Below are 25,394 nucleotides of genomic sequence, written 5' to 3' on the forward strand. Positions count from 1 at the left end.
GTAGTTACGTCTTGAAACAATACTTGTACAAGTTAGTCATAAATGGTTTCGAGCATAAATAATACTCTTTGTAACTTGTGTGCGTTAGTCTACATAGTGGTACTCAATCAATTTATTGAGAACTATATGTAATTTGCTCTATCAAACGAACCATTATATAAATACTGAGTATTTTTCCTTCCTCCTTATCTTGCTTAAATCACATGTTATTTTATTTACACTAACCTAAGAAGGAGAATTTTTCAAACTTAATTTTTTAAGATATGTGTTAGTTTGTTTAAGCTATCATTTGACTGCATATCATTAAACGATATTTGCGAAAAAATTGCAACAAAATTAGAATACAATTTAATTATTTTTTATTGTATTTTACATGGTTTTTACACTTGTTGTTCATGTCTTTTATACTAGTGGAAGTTGTCTTATTTCTCAATTGTGCTTTGAGTGTACTCGAAAACATCCATTGACCTTGCAGGCATATCTAGTCCATAATTAAATTAAATAGAAAATATTTGTTCATAATTAAGTGACTTTGCCCATACAAATTGACTGCATAACCCAAAACATATAAGTCCAAACAAAGTTACATGAATATTGTTTTTCATACTAGTTACAATCAACTTTTGACCATATTTTGCAGGAGTTATTTTTAGTATAATACAAAAGAGACCATGGTTATATTCAATTCCTCCTTTGCTCAAATTCTCTATTTGATCATTTCATAGTTTAAGCATTATTTTTTTTTTTTAAACTTTTCTTGTTAAATAGTACCCATTATATATACCACAATCCACTTAATCATCATTACAGTAATTTACATTATTTTGGTATAGATTTTTATATTATTTTGGTATAGATATTTATAAAATTATATAAAAGAAATATTACTTTTTACTGTATATCTTTTCAAGCATGTTTATTTTTATTTCTCTTTATAGTATATCTAATGCTACATGTTGTTGAATAAGTTCTTAACCTCAATCTAATTATATTTCCTATATTTCAATTTTAAAGTAGTTATTGGTATAAAATAATTATAAATAAGGAATTTATTATTTGTTAGTTTTATTTAACATATATAGATGATAGTGGTACGAGTGTCCTTGTTAAAGAAAAAGTTGATATTAATCCCGTAGAATCAATTTAATTAATATGTATTGAATCTGCGCTTATACGGTCTTAAATATAAATTAAATATTTTTAAAAAATAAAAATTAAAACAAAAAATATTATATAGTATGATATATATTTTATTTTTTTAATGTCAAATATCAATAATTTTGTATAAATTTAAAATATTAAAAAAATAAAATAAAATAATAATTACATAAATATTAATAATTATAATGATTAATTTTCCATAACAATATTACAACTATTATTTTTAAATATTGAGAAGAAAATATTGAAAATCGTGTGTTTAGACTTTATTAAATATCAAACTATTATTGTTTTAATTAAAACACATTTTTCCAAATAGAATAAAACTTAAAAAAATAATAATAAATAGAAGTTCTTTAATTTAACAAATAAACTAATAAGATTTTGAGTGGTGTATCATATGAGACCCAAACACTTCTCTTAAATGGCGTATATGTATCAGTGTCGACACTCGTACGATACTCGTACAAACAACACTTACCGGTGAAGTATTCAATTCAAAAAATATTTGTTGAATTTTTGAAAAATTCTAGTACGGTTCTAACACAATTTTAAAAGATATAAACACAATAATTTTATAGAAACTCAAATTTATTGTATAAATTTTTATTATGATTATAAAAATAAGGAACAAATTCTTTTGAACCAGCCATGAAAAATATCTTCCTCCTCCCAAAAGAATTTAAAATATACTTTTGCACTTAAATATTCATTTTCAATTTATATAATTCAAAATTATATAATATATAGATCCGTGTCCCCGTGTCCTACATTTTAAAGATTATACGTATCTCCGTGTCTCTGTGTCCTACATTTTAAAGATTATACGTATCTCCGTGTTTATATTCGTATCTGTGCTACATATTTGTATTACATTCAAACAATATAAATTTTTAGAAATGATAATTTTATAAAATTCTTTTAAAAAATGGTTTGCAATTTTAAATTGATAGATTATATAGTTACTAAGTAAAAAAATGGTTCAGTTAAATGTCTTATTAAATTAGAAAATTATTTTAGTTTGCTAAAAAATAACATTAAAATAATAAAAAACTGGTTTAAACTATTATACTCATTCATAATTCAAAAGATAAATAAGGAAGCCTTTATAATTTTATATAATATAAATTATATAATAACTTTAGATTACACTAAAATAAGAAATTCTAATTAAAAAAGAAATATAAAAATGGTAACAAAACACCCAAAGTATTTATGATAAATTATTTTTTGTACAATGATATCAATTAAACTTATACAATTTATTTGTAAATATTTTTGTTATTTTTTCCCATTTTAGAGAGACCCTAGCATAATTTACCCTAAATTATTTTATCTTAGATTAAAATACAATTCATAGATTCATGTATACTCATGTTCTGCAGCTTATGTGAAGGTGCCCAAATCCCACTCATGGCAGTTAGGATCTTCCACCAGTATTGAGAATACTGTACTTTAGGTCTTCTACATTCAAAACCCTAAGACACACCCTTCACGGCACACTGCTCCGCTCTTCTCCGGTGAACTCTCCGGGACCTCATTCTTTTGTTAAAGATCACAGTTTTCGTTTCTGAAGGTCATTGAAAGGAGGATCGTAATAACAAAAAAAGTGTTTTTTTTTTAAATTTCAAATTCTAGACCTTTCATTGACTCTTCTCAGCGAAGAAAAGAAGACATGAATAGGGGGAGAACGGAAGGCATAACCTTTACGAAGGAACCTTTCATGGAGGATGCAGGGCCTCGTAAGATGTGAGCATTTAGTTGTGCTTGCTTACCGTTACACAGTACATTTGATTCATCTACAGTTGAGAAGAGATTGTTATTATTTTTGTTTTTTCTTTATTGCAGAAAGAACATGAAGTTCTCCATGTTATCAGATTCGGAAATAAGCAAACTTGGTGAAGTTCAAGTGTGGAAAGGTTCCTACTATGATTCTTTTAAGAAACCTATCCATGGTGGCTTGTTGGATCCTCGCATGGTACCTTTTAATCCCCTTTTGCACATTTTATTTTGAATTCTGTTTAATGTTGATGCTTGTGCTTGTTTTTTTTTTCTTTTTTGTATTTTTTAGATTTTGATGTGATCATCATGCTACATTAGTTGTAGCATAGGATGGACAACTAGCCTAATTTGGATTTGTTAGAATTTTCAACTAGAGTGAAGTTACTTTTTTTTCGTGTTTGTTGTTATTGTGAGATGGCAGATGCAACATTGGAAATGAGGAAATTGCCAATTTAACTTGGTCGTGGGATTTTATGGATTATGAATAATTGGACATGGGCTTATATGTGACTTATATAGTTAATAGAAACTGTTCCATGAAGCAATTCTTAGTGAAATTTCAGGTTTGGTGTTTGGACATCGAAGCAACTTTACATGACAAATATTTCTTTCATCTCATAACATTTTAGATTGTTTTCAGACATTTTTCATTTATAATGCATATGCTTGATTTATCTTGCTTATTTTGATGATGCTGTTCTTATTTTCCCTCAAATTTTCTTTGATAGTTTTATGTTTCCCTTGCATTCTACCTTGTTTCACAGGGGAGAGACACACATAATGTGAATATCATGAACTTCTCCTTAAACTGGACTAAATGATTTTTCACTGGTAGTTTGCTTTTTGCTTACACGTTTTAGTGTTTTACCCCTGAAATTTATGGAAATTGCTAGAATCCTATGTGTATTAGGTCTTAAATGTTGATATGTAGTTTGGATTTGGAAAAATGTCTTTGCATAGATTTAGTTCTGGCTTTAATATACATATGTATTTTTATTGTTCCTTCTCTTTTCTGATGTTATTTCCTACATTTTCTTAAATACTGATATTGATTAGTGATCGACAAAAAATCTATTTAATTGTTTTTGATTGTTAAGAAGCCTTGTCTTTATGCCTCTACAAGAAGAGGTGTCAACAGACCTTTTTTTTAGAATATGTTGACGAATTCAGGTTGCAGTAGTAGTTAGATGGATTTGGATGATATTACTTGTTAGGCCTTTCAATCTGTTTGATCATCTATGCATATATATATATATATATATATATTATATTTATTCTCCCCTACTACTCATGTTTCTGCTATTTTCATGAAATGCTATTTTTTTGTGTGTAATTCAGGGTCCTGCTAACAAGAGTCTTGGCTGTGCTACATGCCATGGGAATTTTCATGACTGTCCAGGGCACTATGGATACTTAAACCTTGCCCTTCCTGTATTCAATGTTGGATATTTAGGTAGCATTGTGGAAATACTGAAGTGCATTTGTAAGGTATACAAATGTTTCGTATGTGCTCTCTGAATTTTGGTTTTCCCTTAATATTCAGCACATCTCTTGTTTTATCTCATTTAAATTGACTTATAATTACTACTTATATAACATGCATATATGGATGGAATAATTTCTGAACGATTAGCTTTAAGAGATGGCTTTTTCCAAGCATTGTTAAGTTTCTGTTAGTAACAAACCTCCTATTAGGTGAGTTTATACAAGAGGTCCAAAGTTCAGTAATGAGTAAAGTCAGTTGTATATAAGAATAAGGAGGAGGAGAAATAGGGTGGGGGACAGATGTAACTATTATTGGGTTGTAAGGGAGGGATCAGGATCTCAAATTCCTGTAACTCTTGTATCTTTTACTGCAGTACGGATATTTTGTTCCTAAGCTAGTGGATATATCATATAATAAACCTGCATTCTTTCTTCTATGCCTTCTTTTGTATTCATTCCATTCCTTACACTGGTATTCAGAGCAAATGAATATGGGCGAGTGTTCATGGTTCACTCGAGAAGGGAAGGTAGATTGGAAAATTTAGAGATAGGTTTCAAAGCAATGTACACAGGGGAGGTGATTGTCAGAACACGAACATAATTGAGGTTGGGTTGAATAAAAATCAATGGAGGAAATTAGAAATTCTGTTATTTTCAAGAGATGATACATATGGTTGTGTTAATTTAGTGGATAGATATTTTGAATTAAAGGAGATTTTAGAGCAAGAGAAGTTACAGGCTGCGCAGCTGGCAATGGAAGGTAGAGCCCTAACATGGTTCTAATGGTGGGAACACTGTACCAAGAATCATGTTTTCTATTGTATCTGTCTATAAATCTCTGATAACAAGGTGCTTTCTATTGTATCTGTCTGTCACCTAGGCATAGTTGTATCTCTGATCTGTTGGAAGAATTTTATATATAAGCATGTATTGAGACTAACAAGAAACGAAATTCATTACTAAGAAAAAGTTACAGAAGAAAAAAGTGAACATCTTTGAAAGGCCATATATATGTATTCATGGATAAAGGAGCACAACAAAGGAAATAAAGCTTATCAACTATAAAACAGAAAATCTACACACAGAAAACAGAGGAAATAGCCTCTTTAACACCCTAAAGCTCAAGGTGGATGTGAAACAATTGGCAACTCAGCCACCTTGAACTTGGATCTAAGAAAAATAAATCTTGTTGGTGAAAGTGGCTTGGTTAGAATATCAGCCCACTTATCTAGAGCAGGAATATGTAGCACCACAAGCTGCTTGGCTAGAACCTTTTCTCTATAAAAAAGAGATCTAGTTTCGTATGTTTAATTTTTGCATGTAAAATAAGTTTGATATGTAAAGGGAAGTAATCTTTGCCAAGGGGTTCTTCACGGATTTCATTAATACAGTCTGAATTTCGTAATTTAGCAGTTGGGTGCCAGTCAGAATTTTCAGAATGTATAAGAGAATTTCTGCAGTTGTTTATTGAGAAGGTAGAAGGAAGGATATGCAGCAGTGTGTTGCAGCTTGTGAGGTTTACCAACAGAATAAATATCAAAATTTATGCCCTGTAGGTCTTTTTACAGCTCCTGCCAGTACCCACATATGTTTGGTCAGACATACTTATGGATTCTGTGGAAGGTCTTCCAGAGGCACATCGGAAGATAGCATAAAGACGGTGGTTGACCGACTTACTAAGTACGCTGATTTACTACCCTTAAGCCATCCTTTTACAGCTCCACTAAATTGACATCATTCAAGGCCTTATATGGATGTGACCCTCCTCATCTCCTAAAGGTACCATAGTACCTTCAGCAGTAGAAGAAGTAAACAGATTAACACATGAAAGAGATGATATTCTCCACAACTTGTAGATGAACCTTTTAAAAGCACAAGATCAGAATGCAAGTTTGCTCATAACTTTGGCGAGAAGTACATTTTAAAATTGGAGATTCGGTATATTTTAAATTACAGCTTTACCGGCTGAAATCCTTGGCAAAGAAAAGGAATGAGGTTGTGTCTGCGATGTTGTTGCACTTATCAGATTATCAAGAAGGTGGAACAGGTTGCTTATCAACTAAAATTACCTAAAAAAAGCAGAATCCAACCAGTATTTTATGAATCTCTCCCAAAGAAGCAACAGCCCTACTACTATCACACCCCAATCTAATGCAATCAAAAGATCTGGAGCTGCAAGTTGAACCTATAGAATTCATAGCAGTTTACAACAAGTCTGCAAAAGGAGTTGAAGTTCTAATGAAATGGATAAGTCTACCTGACTTTGAAGCTACTTTGGGATCCTTTAATACTATAATAAATTAATTTCCACAGTTTCACCTTGAGGACAGGGTGACATTTTTGAAGGGGGAGTACTGTTAGTAACATACCTTCTATTAGATGAGTTTATGTAAGAAGAGGTACCGTGATGAGTAAGTCCATTGTATTTAAGAATAGAGAGGATAAGGAGAAATTGGGAGGGGGGATGGACAAAAATATTATTGGGGTGTAAGGGATAGATCAGTCTTACGAACTCCCATAACACAAGTGTGCGTGAATGTGATAAAGATTCATTCTTTCTTCTATACTTTCTTTTATATTCAATCCATTTCTCCTATCTTACTGTAAGCACTGTCAGGCCTTTTGTTTGATGGTCATTCACTTGGCATTAAGTGAATTTTGTTCTCCCCAATGCTTGAGATTTGAGCCTCATTTTGCTGCTAGAAAACTACTCAAACTTAATATATCCATTCTCTTTGTAAATGCAAATTTTTCTCCTTTAAGTCCAATTCAAGTTTTGTTTAGTTTAAGAGGCCTTTTTGATCTTCCCTTTCATGAACTTATAATAAAAAAAGTGACTAGTCGAAACTGTGTTTTCTGTCTAAAAAAGTATTGTTTCTGCATATGTACAACACTTTGGCAAAAAGCTAAACAATAAAGTGGTTATATAATACATTCAAAATTTATGTTGGTGCAAAAAAGTCTATTTACAAGTTTGTATGTCATATACTAACTTACATTCTACTTTACCAGGGCTGTGCTCGAATTCTCCTTGATGAAGATACCCGTAAAAAACATTTGAAGAAAATGAGAAGTTCCAAAAAGAGTGAGCTGGATAAGATGGATTTTGTGAAAGTTCGTATAATTAAAGATTGTAGCAAAGTTGTGAATTGCCCTAGATGCGGATATATCAACGGTTTGTTTCCATATGCTTAATTCAATCAGCAACTTTATTATTTGAATTTGTTTAAAGACCGTACTTGGTGGCTTGATTTCTGTATGGTACAAACATAATCACTTCCAAATTTTTTGGTTTTGATTCAATTTCCAAGGATATGGTAGATTGAATCTTAGTAAGTTTTTATTTTATTTTTTCTGTTACTGATTTTTTCTCAGCTATGAATAAGCTCATACATTTTTTATTGCCTATCATGTATCCTTTGAATACTTTGTTGGCACTCTTAAAATAAAGTATAAGGTGCAACAAAACCTGTGATGAACTATATTTTTAATCACTGTTGTTGAGAAGAGAGAAACCGAGAAAACATGATAAATTGTGTTTAGACCACAATAAATCTATTCAATTTATTGGAGAAAGAACATAGTTACAGAATATTCAGTTATCCTATTTTAGGCTAATAACAAAAAATAGAAAATCAATCTAATTGATCCTAATATCTTCAGTTACTATATTTATAGGATTCTAACATATTTACAAGATTCTAATACTCCCTCTCAAGTTGGAACATATAGGTCATTTGCACTGAGCTTGTGACATATGTAGTTAATCGGAGGACTCCTTAGTACTTAATGAATATATTTGCTAGTGGTTTATAGGAATGGATAGAGGTAGTAGATATTTTTCTGGACATGACTTTCCCTTTGACAAAGTGACAATCAACTTCGATATGCTTCATTATTCCATAGAATACTGTATTTAAGCCAATATAATGGGTGGCCTGATTGTAACATATTATTTACAACTGTGTAATCTTCCCAAACTTTAGTTCCTTGGGCAACTGGTTCAGCTATGTAGGCTCCTGACTTTCTACAACCATACTTGATACTCTGGCTCTGCATGAGACCTGACTACAACATTTTGCTTCTTGCTTTTCTAAGAAACAAGATTATCTCGGTTATACAAAACCAGAGGTGAGCCTTCAATGTCTGGGGGAGCCTGCTCTCTCTACATCAGAATACTCAACAACTAGAGTGTGTCCTTTTTTTCATTAAAAAAACCCTTTCCTGGAGCTCCTTTGATGTATTGTAAACAATGCTAGTCATTGCAATGAAGAGTTGAGCAACTGACTTGCTACATTTACTGCAAACGATATATCTAGATGAGTAACAATAATGTAATTCTTAGCATGGCAAGGCGATGCTAGTGATGATGGTGGCCGGAAAAAGTTTGCCAGAAAATTGCCATTGGTGAATAGTGATGTTCCCAACATTTAATAGTGCACAATATGGAAAAAAAGCAACCATAGAATGCACATGGTTTCTAAAAAATTAATTATATTTATAGTTTTTTAACGTATTTACAAGATTCTAACAACTATCTTTTTTGAAAATTTCTTTTTGGTGCTTTATTATATGGAAAATATGGATTCTCAATGGTTTAGTCTTAACTTTGATTGAACTATGTGCTAACACAGGCTCAACATTTGGTAAACTTCTATTGCAGTTTCAAGACCCCCATTTTGTTAAACTGATTATCAATACAGTTGGCATAAATAAAATCATTTTTTGCTGTCCCAATTTAAAGAAGAATAATAATTTGTTATAAGAGGAAATATTTACACTAATTGCTTAACCATTTTAAGAGGACTATATATGTTTTTCCTTGCATAATCATGTTAATATAGGCATTTTTATGTATCTGAGATGGTATTTGTGATGACTATTGTTATACAGGTTCAGTAAAGAAGCTTCCGGCTTCACTGATTATCATGCATGATTGTTCAAAATGTAAAAATAATATTGTTGAAGAGCTTGAATCCACACTTTCTCGTATAAAAGACTCTAAGGCGACTGCCAATGTGTCTAATCGAATTCTTAATCCTTTCCAAGTTCTTTCGTTGTTTAGAAAGATGCTTGACGAGGTAAGCATTTATATTCAGACATTTTATTGGGTTTGAGTTTCTAACTCCTTTTCATTTTCAGTTTAAGAAATCTGCAATTTGTGGACATTATGAATGCTATGAAGAGGTATATTTTTCTCACAAGTTGAACATGTTTGTTACATTTGGTTGTAGGACTGTGAATTACTCTATGTAGCTGAAAGACCAGAGAAACTCATAATAACAAACATTGTTGTGCCACCTATAGCTATTCGACCTTCAGTTGTAATGGATGAATCACTGAGGTAATGTCAGTTTGGCTATATTTTGTATTTTCTCCCCTTAATTAATACAAGCTTTGCTTTGGTGCATATTTTGAGGGACTGGAAAGCTCTAATGAGATGAAACTTGTATTTCTACAGTTTATTTCCCTCTCTCCTTTGTTTCAGGACGATTCCGGATATTTCTCCAACTCAAATAATTCTTTTGTAGAAAATGATGATAACTAAATCTTATGGTTTCTGTCTTCATTTATTGTAGCAATGAAAATGACATAACTGAGAGGCTAAAGAACATAATCCAAGCAAATGCTGTTCTGCGCCAGGAATTACAAGAATCAAGTGTTTCATCCAAATTTCTGGTTAGTAGCGCATCTTGAGTGAACACATTTTCTTTATCAGGCTATAGTTAATGTTAACTATTCTTTTTATTCTTTAAGTTGCATATATAGACAGACGGGTTTTCCCATAGATTATATATCTATATATAGATATATAAATATATAGAGAGATATATGTGCTGGCAAGAGGTCCTTATGTATGTATTTTGGTCTTTTGTAGTTGTCCTTATTTGTGTACTATCTACAAAAAGTGTCTATATGCCCTGTGTGTAGGGGATGAATTGCTTTTTGGATACAGGCATTTGCCTTGGTAATGAGGTGCTCCCAGTGGAATTTGAATCCTTGCACCTCAGGTAAATTAATCTGAAATGGAGCTCAGTTTAGTAACTAAACTGCATGTCGTGGTTGATTCCTTGTTCTTTCTATTTTTATAAAATTTGTTTGAACTCGTATAATGTCCATGCTTGCTCTTGTGGAATATTATGCTATGGAATTTATTCCTGGTATAATGTTTTTCCAATGGTTTACATTCTAGACTCTGACTGTTGTTTGCCTGGTATTATTACATTTATTTGCTCTCTTCTATATTTTTCTTATATCATGAGGTTATTATTTGTTTTGGTTCCATGATGTAATGGTGGCGTGATTATGTTGGTGATTTTGGTTTAGGATGGTTGGGAAATTCTTCAAAATGAAGTTGCTCAATTCATAAATAGTGAGGTTCGTGGTATACCATTCTATATGCAATCGACCAAGCAATTGGCTGGTTTTGTTCAGCGCTTGAAAGGTAAGCATGGACGTTTCCGTGGCAACTTATCTGGAAAACGTGTTGAATATACAGGAAGAACAGTTATTTCTCCGGATCCTAATCTGAAGATTTCTGAGGTTAGGCATTAAACCCTGCCAGTAATCATGTATAAGTACTTTCTATCCTTTAGATCATTAGACATTAACTAGAATATAAACATTTCTAACACACAAATATGTTTTGGAAGATATCAGTTGCTGTCACTATATTTCCCATGTAAAAATTACACAAGGAAGTTACTTTTTTTTTTCTAGGTTCATGTTTATGCCTCTTAACTTTCTCATTTGCTCTAGGTTGCAATACCTATCCTTATGGCTAGCATACTGACTTATCCTGAGCGTGTTACGCATCACAACATAGAGAAGTTGAGACAGTGTGTGAGAAATGGTCCTGATAAGTATCCTGGGGCGAGAATGCTTAGACGTGATGGAGGCCACTCATGGTTTGTAGTTTGTACTATTTCATTTTTGCTTTGTGGAGTTCTCAAGCCAATTTTATTTATTTGACAATAATATAGAGCATATTGTTATTTTGCAGGTCCTTAAAAGTTCTTTGTAGGAAACGTGCTGCAGATGAATTGAGGATTGGTGATATTGTTGATCGCCATTTAGAAGATGGAGACATTGTTCTTTTCAATAGACAACCAAGCTTACATCGGATGTCTATAATGAGCCACAGGGTAATCTGTTAATATTGGAATGTAGAATACTAGCAGATTTGGATCCAATTGCATTAATCTTTAATTTTCATGCAGGCAAGGATTATGCCTTGGAGAACTTTAAGATTCAATGAATCTGTATGTAACCCATATAATGCTGACTTTGATGGTGATGAGATGAACTTACATGTCCCACAAACTGAGGAGGCTCGGACAGAGGCTATTTTGTTGATGGGGGTAAAAATCACTGAATCTCATTGTCTGCATTTTTACTATCTATAATGCTTTTTGGTTGATTTTTTTTTATTAAAAAATATTCCGTTGTGAATCCTTTTGCCATGATCTAATGGCTCTGCACTGAGCAATTTGTTTTGCGGGTCTTTCAATTTCTCTGTATCCTTTGTTTTTTATAGATGTTTTTTCTTTCATTGTTTCTGCTGTATTTTCTGTGTACTGCTTTCCCACAATACATGTTTTAATAGAATGTAATACATTGGCAGTTAAGAAAAATCTAGAGACGTGTTGAATTTCATGTGTGGTAATGAATTACATATCAGAGAGGCTCTTATGATTCGAGTCATAAATACAAAGAGTAACAGTTACCCTAATTACTGTATCTGTACAACATACATAATTTTCTTATTTATTAATGTTTTCAAAACAGTATTGTTCAAGAGAATGGTTTAAGGTTTAATGGTTCAATTGTGATTAAACTGTAATTGAATCTTATTAATAAAATAATAATTAAAATATTATTAAATAAATATATATCATAACTTTATAACACTAAAAAGTAAAATAGAAGAAACATTTCATATGCTCTTTAACAACATTCAAAATAAACATAGAAATCTAAATAAGATATATCATGCTAATGTTTAAATTTTAATGAAATATGTTGATCGTTGATTGGCGGTAACAACTCTTGAATAAAAAACAAAACAAAATGACAAATTAATGTAATATAAATAAATTGTAAGAATTTAAGATATAAAAATGTAAATTAATATAAATGACTAAATTGTGTGCAGTATAATAAAAAATTGATAGTAAGAGATAATGTTGGAGATTCCTTATGGTTTAGAAATATGACCAAAATAGAGTATAATAGTGGATGCAAATCTTACAAGCTACTATTTTGAAATTGAGTTAATGTTAAAGTCCACTTTCTAATGTGATATTTTAGTGAGGTTTGTTGGGTGTACAAGTACAACACCACCCATTACCACGCTGCTATAACCACCTGGCCTTGCTGTGAGACTTGTATTGGAAATCTCACATCTCATAAAAATATGACCTAAATAGAGTATATTGTAGTGGCTATCATGCCACCCTTTAGCGTGCTGTTATTGGATCACCCACAACTTTCTAATCCATGTCTAGTCTTGGCGTGAAGGGATGTTTTGGAGATCTCACATGGACTAGAGATATAATATTACCAAATTATAGTATATTAGTGAGTGTAAATTTCACCGTACAAACATAAAAAAATTTATAGCAATTTGTAAACCTTACTAAACTTGTCTTTTTTTACTTATCTTAAAATTGTTTCAGGTTACATTAAAAAATAGTTTTTTCTTGTAATTAATTACCAACGGTTCTGTTTCTGTTATTAACTGGCATAGTGGTTTCTGACCAGTACTGAAAATGAGATCGATTTTCAAAACTATGGCATATACAATATTTGGGTTAAAAAAGGGTTTAACTGTTACTATCTTACTAAAACTTTGTTTGTTTTCAGGTGCAAAACAATTTATGCACACCAAAAAATGGCGAGATTCTGGTTGCTTCTACGCAAGACTTTTTAACCTCTTCTTTTCTCGTAACCAGAAAAGATACTTTTTATGACCGGTCTGCTTTTACAAATATTTGCACTTTCATAGGTGATGGCTTGGATCTTATTGATTTGCCAACTCCTGCAATTGTTAAGGTGAGACTGCACCTTATAGATGTGACAGGCACTAGATTCCCTCATATGTTTAGCCATTTTATTAATTTAAGAGTGCATATCTATCTCCGTGTGTGTCTGAAAGGAAGTTAAGGTATCTACTTGCTCACACCTTTGAATAACTTTCTGTATGCAAATTTAACCAATAGCACTGTTGAATAATTTGATATCTTCTTGATTATGTAGTATACAACTTTTAAACAAATCACATGAATCAGATTTCAGAACTTTGTTAAAATAAAAAGGTGAAATGAAATATTTGACTATTATAAGCTGTATGAAATTCAATAGACTTGATTACCTCAATCAACGTTTCATTCTAATGGTTGATTGATGTAATGATTGTCATAAGCGTGTTTAAATGAATATATGTGCCTAGAACACCCTATCCCAAAGCTACTTTAATTGGAAAGAGTTATACTTGTAATAATATTGACTTTTTTTCTAAAAACTTTTCCTGCAAGAGATGTGTTATGTGGAAAAATAACCAGTTATAGCTGGATGAATAAAATGTGTCACAATGAAACATTCATTTAACTAATTTGTACTATCACTGTATATCTCATCTTACTGTCATTATTCTTTGCAGCCTGTTGAGCTTTGGAGTGGTAAGCAGTTATTTAGCCTTCTACTGCGCCCACATGCAAATTTTAAAGTCTATGTGAATCTTACTGTTAAGGAGAAAACATACACAAAGCTTGATGACAAGAAAAGAGAATTGAAAACATTGTGCCCAAATGACGGGTTTGTTTATTTTCGTAATACTGAGTTGATCTCCGGCCAAATTGGAAAGGTTACTTTAGGTTAGTTACTATAAATTTTGCCTTGTTTCTTTCATTTTACATATTTGTATGCTCAAGAAGATTATATTTTTTAAATCAAAGGAAAGAATGCCATAGCATCAATATACACAAGTTGCAAATCTATATAGGTTAGCTCTACAACTTGTATCAACCATATGCAACATTCTCATCTTGTTTGCGTCTATAAGGGGTGGCATACTGCCATAATATGTGGACTCAATCATCAACAGTCTCCTTGTTATTAGGTTGATGATTATTCATAGTAACATGATTTCCTTCATGAAAATTTGTATTTCCTACAGTATCTTCTTCATGCAAGATAGTAAACTGATTATTCCGATCTTGTTGAGTCTCTAAAATTCCAGAATAGCCTCTCCCAAGAGGAGTCATTTGTCAGTCATGCACTTTTGTGCAAAGATTTTGCAGCTTGAAATGCAAGTCATCCTGTTTTAATGGCTTTTGCCTTTTGCGAGAATGATTGTTGCATGCAAATTCAGTTTGCACCTAGCCAAGCCAACCCTTCTCATACACTTCCTCTAATATGGTGATTGCTAATGCATCTCTCCTTTTTCTGCATGGTTTTGGTTTGCTGTGAGAGTGAAGGAGTAGTGCGCCCCCCACACAAGACTTATGGAAAAGATTTTGTTGCCTATGGTGGGATGGAAAGTTGATCCGAGGAAGGGATCTACTGGTCCAATATAGAAACTTCGCATTGCCAAGGACAAACATGATTGCCCTTCATGCCTAATGATGAGAGATGAGAGAATGAAGATGAATCTTGAAATCTTGGACAGTTTTGATCTTTGTCTTGGATTTCCGTTGGAACTTGTTCAACTGTAGATAAACTTAAATTATCATTACTGTAGTGAATGTTTGGATAAAATTATTGAGGTTGAAAAAACTCTGTTTTGTCAATTTCTTGAGAGTGGCTTTGAAAGAAAAATGTAATTATTTCCCAAAAGGGAATCTGTTAAATAGCTCTACTGTGCTTAACCTTTTCTCAAGTTGTTTGAAGTTGGGTACATGCACTTGAATGGTGTGATGGAAGTTTCAACAATTTGGGAAAGTAGTACTAAATGTTGGGGTTTTTTTTCAATTTATTTAACTATATAGTGGCCATTTAGACGGAATTGAAACAAAAGGCAACTTGTCTCTCATTTGTATGTCATTACTGTGCAAATTGACAAGAATTTTTTTTTATATAAATGAGAGAAATGGGATAGAAGTTGCAGCTGCAAACTATTCCTTTCTATGCTTCCAATTATCTCTTTTCCCTAGATGTGATAATTTAAGTTGAACCACTTTTAATAATACAGCAGTGGTTCTTTAAAAAAAGTCTGGATTTGCAATCTAGTTTACTTTGAACACCTTCACATGCCTAGTTTGTTATAAAACTGTAGTTTTACAAATGTTTGCATGTTTTTGCAATTTTGTTGATGTCCTTCTTTCTTTTGCATGAGTTCAGGAAATGGCAATAAGGATGGACTGTTCTCTGTGCTACTACGAGACTATAAAGCACATGCAGCTGCGTCTTGCATGAATCGTTTAGCTAAATTGAGGTAAATTTGTTTGCTTTATGAGTGGTAATACTCATGTCAGTCTTCAATCAATTATGTGAAAATGTTTTGAATTAGAATAAATGAATACTGGAATTTAAATGCGTTTTTTTAAAGTTCCTTTTTGGAGCTTAAAAGATGCGTTTTTAAAGTAACCTTGGAAGAGTGTATGTGGATCAAAGAAAGCTTGAGCTCTGCTGTCTTATTTATTAGCATTTGCAAAAGCAAAATGATTCTGCAAGGGAAAGCACTTGTGGGGAGGGTAGCATCAGTGCCCAAAGTGTGCATTACTCTCACCCTAAGGGAAGAGGAACCTTGTAAGAGAAAAACATGCTGAAGTAACTGGGAGCTTAACAGTTGTCAATTTATGCATTTGAATATTGTATTTTACATTTGGATGGGTGGATTTAGGAGCTTCACAAAACATGATAAGGGAAAAACATGCTAAAGTAGAACTGTTACAAGTGTCATTCTATGCATTTCAATATTGTATTTTGCATTAGCATGGGTGGATTTAGGAGCTTAACAGAACATGATCATTTTACTTGGATGCAGTGCGCGGTGGATTGGTAATCATGGGTTCTCCATAGGCATTGATGATGTCCAACCAAAAGAGATACTGATTAAGAAGAAAGATGAAACACTTTCAGAAGGTTATAAGAAATGTGATAATCACATACAAGCTTTCAATAAAGGAAAACTAGAACTCTTAGCTGGTTGTGATGCTCCTCAAACATTAGAGACTCAGATTACTGGGGTATTAAATGGACTCCGTGATATGGCAGGGAAGGTATGCATTTGTTTTCTTAAAATAATTTGTTTGTGTTTCAGAAAATTGTCTGCATGTTAATGACTTTGTAATTTTCACAGGTTTGCATGCAGACCCTGCACTGGAGAAATAGTCCATTGATCATGTCGCAGTGTGGATCCAAAGGATCTCCTATTAATATCAGTCAAATGGTTGCTTGTGTTGGTCAACAGTCTGTTGGTGGTCGTCGTGCACCTAATGGGTTCCTAGATCGGAGCCTTCCTCATTTCCCTCTAAATGCAAAGACCCCTGCTGTATGTTCTGCTCTCATTATTTGTTACTCATCATCCATTGTAAACATAAAACTCATTCCTCACTCATTCTCAATTTCTTATTTTCTTCTGTACATATTTGATTAATGCACAAACTAACCCGGAGGTTACAAATCTTGTTATGTTAAATTTTTCTTGTTGATTTAGATTATCCAAGGTTATTAGACTTAATAGTTTACGGAAGTTCGTGGGAGCTCTGTAAACTCAATTTATAAACTTGTAAGAGGTTACTTCATTTGTACAAAAAAATATTTGTACAAATAACATACTGATTTATACAGAAGCACAAGATTCACAAATCCTCCCTAGTTCCAGCAAGAAGATGGTTAAATCTAAAGATTCCTATACTCATCTTTGAGCAATAATTACATTTAACTTTTTTGCCATTCTAATTAATATCTATCCCATGCTTCTAGTCAATTTAAGCAACTAACACCTAAATTTTTCATCCATGATGATGTTGGATACTTACTGCATGTTGCGTTCAACATCAACTACTGTCACTTTTATTGTTAGCACGTTATGGTAAAGTTCCACTGTTGGTTATTGTCTTCATTTCACACTCCACATTTATTTGTGTAACTGACATCGAAATTGAAATGTTTTTATGTAGTCACCATATATTTGATCATTATTGCATATCAAACCAATTTCTGTCAATTTCCATTGGTGAATATTGCTCTGGTTATATGATGCAACTCGTAATTGTTTCTTAACATTGAATAATGTTGTGGTGCTCTTGGTGCAGGCTAAAGGTTTTGTTGCTAATTCATTTTACAGTGGATTGTCAGCCACTGAGTTTTTCTTCCATACAATGGGAGGGCGAGAAGGGCTTGTTGATACAGCGGTAGGGTTCTTATTCTGAATTTGAATAAATTGTGCATAATATATTTTTAATTACAACTTCATTTCATTGTATCATATCATCAACTAGTAAAAGCAAGTAATATATCTAGACTAATCAATGGCATATGAATGAAGGCATGTTTTTCACTTGGATACAATACTTTGAAAATGAAATAAAAGTCATCTGAGAAAATGTTCCCTTTCTTCATTTTGGAATAATGTGTTATTGGTACACGACCACTTCACACAATTATAGTTAGTCCCTGGAGGTTGATTATATAAAGTTGACTATTGTGTATGTAAAGGCTACTGGTAGTGGTAAAACATGGAAATTTTGGATGTTGGTCAATACTTAACTTTGGATGTTGGAAATATAATATTGGACTTCATTTTATGATTTTTCTTTCTGCTTGTGTCTTTGCAGGTTAAAACTGCAGACACAGGATATATGTCTCGTCAATTAATGAAATCCATGGAGGATTTGTTTTTACATTATGATTACACTGTGAGAAACGCAGGGGGTTCTATTGTTCAATTTTGCTATGGAGATGATGGCATGGATCCAGGAGGCATGGAAGGAAAAAATGGAAAACCATTAAATTTTGAGCGGTTGTTTCTTAAAAGCAAGGTTTAAAAGCGGCCTTTGTTGTTTTATTTAGTTTCATCATTATTGTTTGGAATTTTGTAACATTCTGAAAAAAAGTTGTTTCTTCTGGTTTTGTATTGGGTTTTGTTTCTTTGTAGGCCATATGTCCCAATAAGGACGATGATGAAGTTTTATCTTCCTCAGATGTGTGCAAAGTAGTTCAAGAGAAGCTGTCAGAATTTGGTGTGTCTAGGGAAGTTGAAAAAGGGGTTTTAGAGGTGGGATTCTCTGCAGATTTTGTACAGTCTCTACAGTCCTTTATTAAAGATAATACAAAATTAACAGAAGAAACTTTCACTGATGACAATTCCCAAATCCTGAAAAAATTTGGGGAGAGGATATCTGGGATCACTCGTGCACAACTAGAGGTATTAATGGTTTTGTTAATTGGTTCTAATTTTCCTGATGCTCTCTTCTGATCTTTCTGGACATTTAGTTCTAAGAATATACATATATTTCCTATTGGTTTGATTATACTTCCTTTAGTCTATGTACTATTCTTTATAATTTGTGCTTGTATTTATTTACACAGTTCTCTAATTTTCAGGTTTTTTTGAATATTTGTCTATCTCGTTATCATTCAAAAAAAATTGAGGCTGGAGCTCCTGTTGGTGCAACTGGAGCTCATAGTATTGGGGAGCCTGGGACCCAGATGACTTTGAAAACTTTCCACTTTGCTGGAGTTGCAAGCATGAGTATCCTTTATTCGGCCATGTTTTGTACTTTGATAATCAGCACTAGCAATATTCTTTTTAAGCACTTTATTTAATATTGCTGTATGTTGATTGGTCTGGAGTGTTGTCCCTTAATCTGTAATTAGACGTCACTCTTGGAGTTCCACGTGTCAAAGAAATTATGAATGGAAACAAAAAGATCAGTACACCAATTATCACTGCAATACTTGAGAGAACTGACTGTGCAAATACTGCAAGAATAGTTAAAGGTCGAATAGAAAAAACAAATTTAGGCCAGGTATGCAGTTGTGGGAAAAAAGTTTCAATATGTTTATACCCTGATCATCAGTTATATAGTTATTTCCATTCTTAAATTAATTATCTAATTATTGATTTATTTTTTGGATGTCATTCTTCCGTCTTTATCTTTATTGATTTAGTATATATTTGGGTGCCTGTCAAACAGATTTTTGTTATCATTATGTTCATCAGTTTAATACAAATTATTGTTATCTTATGTGTATAGGTGCAACAGTATCAGTAAATTCTCTGTAGCAAATTACTGTTGTGTGTATGCAGTGTAGTTGATCATATTTTTTGAATTTTGTTGGTCATGCTTTTTGAAGAGGTTCTTCTACTATTTTGTCTAGTAATATTTGTTATAATGTATAAAAAAATAAGGAATTCACCAAATAATGATGATGGTGAGGTGACGACCTATGATGATAGACTCCACTTGTTGACACCACCATAGAAGGTAGTTTTTGGTGTTCAGTTTCTCAGAGTGTTGTGCAAGAACATTAGTAGAGCAGAAGAGGAATGTGCCATAGTTGACAAAATAGATATAGGAGAGGGTGAAATCTCAATGGTTGAGTGTGAGTTGGTGTAGGAGTGCTATCCCAATGCATTAGGTTTGAACCCTTCAGATACCATAACTGGATTCAGAGAGGGGGAGAAAATGTGACTGAATCTGATTATCGTTGATTGGTTAGCTACAAGAGGGTTGATTGGTTAGCTACAAGAGGGAAGGATAAGCTATTTATAGCTGCCGTACGAAGATAAGATATAACTTAAAGCAAGTTGTAGCTAATACAATATTCTACAATTACGGTAATGCAGACATTATGTCCACCAACCCAACTGTTAATTATGCTACAGATGAGATAATTAGAAAATATGGAAAATAACCGTAAGTGTTAATCTAATAGATTGTAAAATATTCTTAAGATATATTTTAAATATACTCATTTATAACCGTTTATTCTTTAAAGCACTGGGACCATTTTTCAATTTTATAAGTATCAGTCATGTTTTTGTATCAATATCTTCATTAAGCTACTATTTTTCATGTTTTCATTCTTTTGTTAAGCCCTGTCTTGGGACAGCTTTTTTCTGTGTATTCTTAAATTTAATTGTGCCAATTGATACAGGTTGCAAAGAGTATAAAAGTTGTTGTGACTTCAAGATTAGCGTCAGTTGTTATCACCCTTGACATGGAAAGAATCCAGGATGCACATCTAAATATAGATGCTAATATTGTTAAAGAATCAATTTTACAAACTAAAAAGGCGAAACTGAAGCCAGAGGTGAAGAGTTAATCTTGTTATTATGGATTTCTTTTCCTTTTATGCATACAATATTCAAAGTTTTTGTTGATATGCAGCACATCAAGATTTTAGATGTGAAAAAGCTTCGAGTTGTTCCCCAAGATGGTGATAGAAGTAAATTGCATTTTCAACTTAATTATCTGAAAAATTTGCTTCCGTCAGTTGTAGTAAAGGTATTTTCTTTTGACTTCTTGAATGATACATAATGTAGGGAATATTATGCTTGCTTTGTGTGATTTTACAGTTTTGTATTTATTTCCAGATAATATATGGGAAAACATGTCTGTCTTTTATTTTCTTAATTGCAGGGAATTAAAACTGCTGATCGAGTTGTTATCAGTAAAGAAGAAGATAAAATCACCAAGGCTGAAAAGTTCAAATTACTGGTTGAAGGGTTAGTTCATCCTGTTCTTTATGACTCATGCTCCTTCAATCTACTTCATGTTTGCATTCATATTATATGGCGGCTTTTTGAGGTTGGGAATTTAGACCAAAGAGTTGCTCAAGTGAACTTCAGTCACAGATTAGTGTTGACCAGAAATATTGTTGCTTAATCACCCAGCTCTGAGCTTTTACTAAATGTGCATGAGCAAGCTGATTGATTTTTACAAAATGGGATAGTTCTTTTCATCCAAATTTTCGTTAACTAGGGGAATATTGAATCTGGAGGATTTGAAATGGCCATTGGCTGGTGCTATGCCTGGGCTCTGGCCGTAGAGATGTGGCTTAAAACTTTGCTCATCATGCCCATGTATAGCAGATCTGGTGGCAGAAGAGTAGAGTCAGAAACCACGACAGGTGTTATGGAATAGCTCTAAACAAACTCATTGCAGAAAGAATCTGCAAACAAAGCAGGTCAATGGTAAACAATACCACAAGAAAGAATCTGACACGGAAATAACATGGTTCAACTGAAGTATTAACAAACTTCAATTTACGTCCACGACAGAAGTCACTATGAATAAATATTATAACTCGAAGTTTCTCTCTCTGAACTCTCTTTCAACTCTCACAGTTTTCTGTTATTATAGTTAAACAACTAGCAGTTAATAATAACCGTCAATACACGTTTTTATTATTCAACATAACTACCGTAACTTAATTCTGTAAAACATGTCTAAACTAGTGAAGACATGTGAACAATGCTTCTTACTACTGAATTGAAGTCACATAGACGGCTTATTTAGGCGATACTAGTCTCCGTAGATGCTAAGAGCCTAGATGTTCTACTAAGACTATCCATACTGATACTAGAAGATACACATCTTCTACTCATAGTTTGGAGCATTTAGACAGTCTAAGATCTTTAAAATGATTTTATTGAACCAATCTTCTCACAAGGCTTTCTCAAACTCACATACCATTTTTAACTATCTGTCAGAATATTGACTGAGAAAAGGGAGAATTTGTAACTATCTGTCAGAGTATGATGGAGAAAAGGGAGAAACAAAAGTGAATATTTCAATTTTTTTTTTAATTTCTAGAGATACAATATTACACGATGAGCTTGTGCTACAAGTTAGGAATCTAGCTAACTCTCCACAACTGTGGGTAACTGAGACAGATCTACCTGACAGATACCTGCCTAATTGTATTTGAAGTCTCTAGAAGGCACTGGAAAGTTAGCTAGTAGTAGTTGGCAGCCTTTGCAGTCAGGCTCTAGAAGCATGGGCTGACATACTATCACATTGAAGTGATAGATTTGTAGAAGAAAAAACATTATATGTGTTAGAGGTTATGTACTAAATGTGATTATAGGGTGGATTATGGACTAAAATAACTGACAGAGGACTGTTCTATTGCATAAGTTGAACTTGAGCTAGTTTACTTCGGGAACACTCTTGTTTTCATATTTACCTGTACATTTAAGGATTAGGGATTAAATCATAAAGAAAACTATCATCACTCAGAAACTTCAATTATTCTGTTTCTTAATTGTTAAGTTCCTGATCTGCCCGTATACTTATTTGCCCCCTCAGCAATTCATAGCATTCCATTATATTGCTGTTCATTATTTGTTGAGTTTATCTCCTAATGTGCATGCATTGTTATTTGCTCCCTCAGCACGGGCTTTCGAGAGGTTATGGGAGTTGAAGGGGTTGATGGATGCAAAACTGTTAGTAATCATATTCATGAAGTTCGGGACACGCTGGGAATTGAAGCTGCCAGAGAGTGTATCGTTAAGGAGATAAAGTATGTAATGGTGGATACGCATGGGATGAATATAGACACGCGCCATATGATGCTTCTAGCAGATGTGATGACTGCCACTGTGAGTTATTTGGAAATTATTCAGTGAAAAAATCTAACAAAATTTAACTATATCTGCATCAATACTAAATATGCTGGTTTTCACTAATGTATTTAATTTTCCAAACTAGGGTCATATCCTCGGAATAAATAGATTTGGAATTTCAAAGATGGGCAAAAGTGTATTAATGCTTGCATCATTTGAGAGGACGGCAGATATTCTTTTCCAGGCATCTGTACGTGGAAGGGATGACTCGATTGGTGGAGTAAGTGAATCCATAATCATGGGTATACCAATTACAATAGGCACTGGAATGATCAAGGTCAAACAAAGGTGAGACATGAATGTAATGTTTGTTAATATTGCAGCATAGTAATGCTTTCAATGGTAGTCCTATTTGTGGTACATGCATGCATTTACTCTGTTGGCTTATATAGGAATTTTAGCCAAGATAACATTTATTAAATGTTAAGTATCAAAACACTACACTGATTTTTTTTTTTTGGAGAAACCAATTTCACTACTAGTCAATTTTGGAGGTATAAAATACTTTTTAAATTTTTAACAAGCCCTTTGAGAAATTCTCAAAGGCCTGGGCCAAACAATTAAAATAGTATACATAAAGTATATTGTTGTTAGAGATGTCACTCACTAGCCCCTACCCGAAAGATTAAGCCTTAACATGGTATTAGATCTGGGTTGGTTAAGGTTCATGACTTTTGAGCTTTTCTATCCGCATTTTTCTGGGGTTCAATTTTATTATGGCCATACTTATAACCAATGTAATACATCCAAACGCACCTCCCTTCACCAGCCAGACTAGATATCTAGAATTTAAAGTTTAGTAAACATTTGCAGGTAGCTCAACAATAAAAGTGGATAGGCTCTCTATCACTCTAAAATGGTATTAGAATGTATGCTAGGTCTATTATTTGGCCACTTGCATTTGTCCATGTTCCGAATGTTTTTTTCTTGATCACACATAGATTGAAAGTATAACCAACATGATGTTTGTAAGTTTTGATCAGTTCTCATCTAAGCCTAAATCTGCAAGTACATTGAGTTTATAAATTTATAAGTTCTTAAAATTTAATTCACGTTTCATTTATTATATTTGATATAATGTATAACATACTCTTAATATATAAGTAAATGTTGACTATAAGATTATATTTCTGTTTTATTATCTATCTAAAATTTATTATGCATTTTCATGAAAATGTTAATTTTATCAAATTTTTATTTTATAAAAAGTTGTGAAATAGATTAAGAATCCGACATATAACTCATTATATACGCTTTCTACTTGATTTAGTATTTTGGTCCTTACAACAGACTTTGGTTCTCTTGGTTCTTTCTTAGGTTGGAGCTTCCGGATCTGCCTCATGGAGCCAGTCCTATTCTGTCTTGAATTTGAAATTGTATATTAGCAGCACAGATGTTGGTCATCATCCTGTTTGGAGTGCAATGAATGTTATGAGCTGAAGTTGGGAAATTTACTCATGGATGTGCATATATTTGGCCAGAAACAATTCACAACATTATTTTGCTTAGAGATGCATGGATGAAATGAGATTCCTGCTTTCCAAATGTTCTTGAGTTATCAACATAGAGCTAAAGCACAACTGAAGGGGAAGGAAGCATTGGTTTCAACCAAGCATGATTTGTATCTTCAAGCCAAAATATTTTTATATTATTGTGAATTTTAGTGTTTGTAAATCCCTGTCTAGGTAAATCGAGAGTTGTATTATATCATTTAATTAGTTTAGTTTTTTTTTGTCAAAAATTCAATAGGAGCATTATTAGTGTCCTCTAAAGTGTTTGACTATATTTTCTTATCAACATCAAATAAATGGCACAAAAATGAAGATAGAATTGCTGATTACTTTTATATTTGCAAGTTAAACCTCTGAACAAACTTCATCGCACGTTTGGAAAACCTCCATGATAAATGCTACGTAAAGCTGAACCTATCATCCTTAATCATGAAGTCTTGAAAATTTCGAAGTTATAGATGCTGGATTGAATCATTTGTAGTTGAAATTTCAACTGCTCAAATCTTCACCATCCAGATATATTTTATACTTCAAGACTTACCGATATTCACCTAGTCTTCAATTTAGTATCCAAGTTAAACAAATATGATCTTCCTGTTTTCCCTGTTTAACTTTTAATTTATGTAAAAGAATATCCTAATTAAACTTGTAATAATAAAATTCAATGTATTTGTCTGCAATATTTTTCTTAATTCCTTTAAAATTACAAATTGCATGATGAGTCGGGGCTGTTAGTTTTAAGAAAATTAACAAACGACAAAAGAAAATGACAGCATTGAAGTTTTTATCTGATGTGGCTATAACACTCTTTAGTTTTTTATACTGAAGTGGGAATATAATAGATATACAAAATAGTTAATGATAAAAAAATAAAA

The 25,394-nt window shown here is 32.6% G+C and overlaps 1 protein-coding gene across 2 annotated transcripts; it reads left to right on the forward strand.

Moving 5' to 3' along the window:
- Nucleotides 1-2,485: 2,485 nt before the first annotated feature.
- LOC137819503 (DNA-directed RNA polymerase III subunit 1) lies at nucleotides 2,486-24,848 on the forward strand. 2 transcript variants are annotated; one of them, XM_068623488.1, is made up of 28 exons: nucleotides 2,520-2,681; nucleotides 2,800-2,910; nucleotides 3,010-3,139; nucleotides 4,282-4,431; nucleotides 7,441-7,603; nucleotides 9,322-9,509; nucleotides 9,663-9,772; nucleotides 10,008-10,107; nucleotides 10,756-10,971; nucleotides 11,188-11,336; nucleotides 11,432-11,573; nucleotides 11,649-11,789; nucleotides 13,294-13,482; nucleotides 14,090-14,303; nucleotides 15,769-15,862; nucleotides 16,415-16,649; nucleotides 16,730-16,921; nucleotides 17,688-17,786; nucleotides 18,210-18,413; nucleotides 18,530-18,799; nucleotides 18,979-19,126; nucleotides 19,252-19,403; nucleotides 20,536-20,691; nucleotides 20,769-20,885; nucleotides 21,021-21,106; nucleotides 22,777-22,984; nucleotides 23,094-23,296; nucleotides 24,326-24,848. In XM_068623488.1, the coding sequence occupies exons 2-28, from the start codon at nucleotides 2,837-2,839 to the stop codon at nucleotides 24,372-24,374; spliced, it is 4,179 nt and encodes a 1,392-aa protein (XP_068479589.1). In that variant the 5' UTR covers nucleotides 2,520-2,681; nucleotides 2,800-2,836; the 3' UTR covers nucleotides 24,375-24,848. The 2 variants fall into 2 exon arrangements, with proteins under 2 accessions (XP_068479515.1, XP_068479589.1); XM_068623414.1 differs by having other exon boundaries at nucleotides 2,486-2,910.
- Nucleotides 24,849-25,394: the final 546 nt, after the last annotated feature.

The sequence above is a fragment of the Phaseolus vulgaris genome, chromosome 11 (genome assembly GCF_000499845.2).
Source record: "Phaseolus vulgaris cultivar G19833 chromosome 11, P. vulgaris v2.0, whole genome shotgun sequence".
In the NCBI taxonomy this organism is placed as follows: domain Eukaryota; kingdom Viridiplantae; phylum Streptophyta; class Magnoliopsida; order Fabales; family Fabaceae; genus Phaseolus; species Phaseolus vulgaris.

What these genes read in the sequence shown, in the direction of transcription:
- LOC137819503 (XM_068623414.1), top strand. Translation starts at nt 2,837, where the DNA reads ATGAATAGGGGGAGAACGGAAGGCATAACCTTTACGAAGGAACCTTTC. An exon ending in GCTTGTTGGATCCTCGCATG is followed by an intron (nt 3,140 to 4,281) that starts GTACCTTTTAAT and finishes TGTGTAATTCAG; the next exon opens with GGTCCTGCTAACAAGAGTCT. An exon ending in TAAATGCAAAGACCCCTGCT is followed by an intron (nt 16,922 to 17,687) that starts GTATGTTCTGCT and finishes CTCTTGGTGCAG; the next exon opens with GCTAAAGGTTTTGTTGCTAA.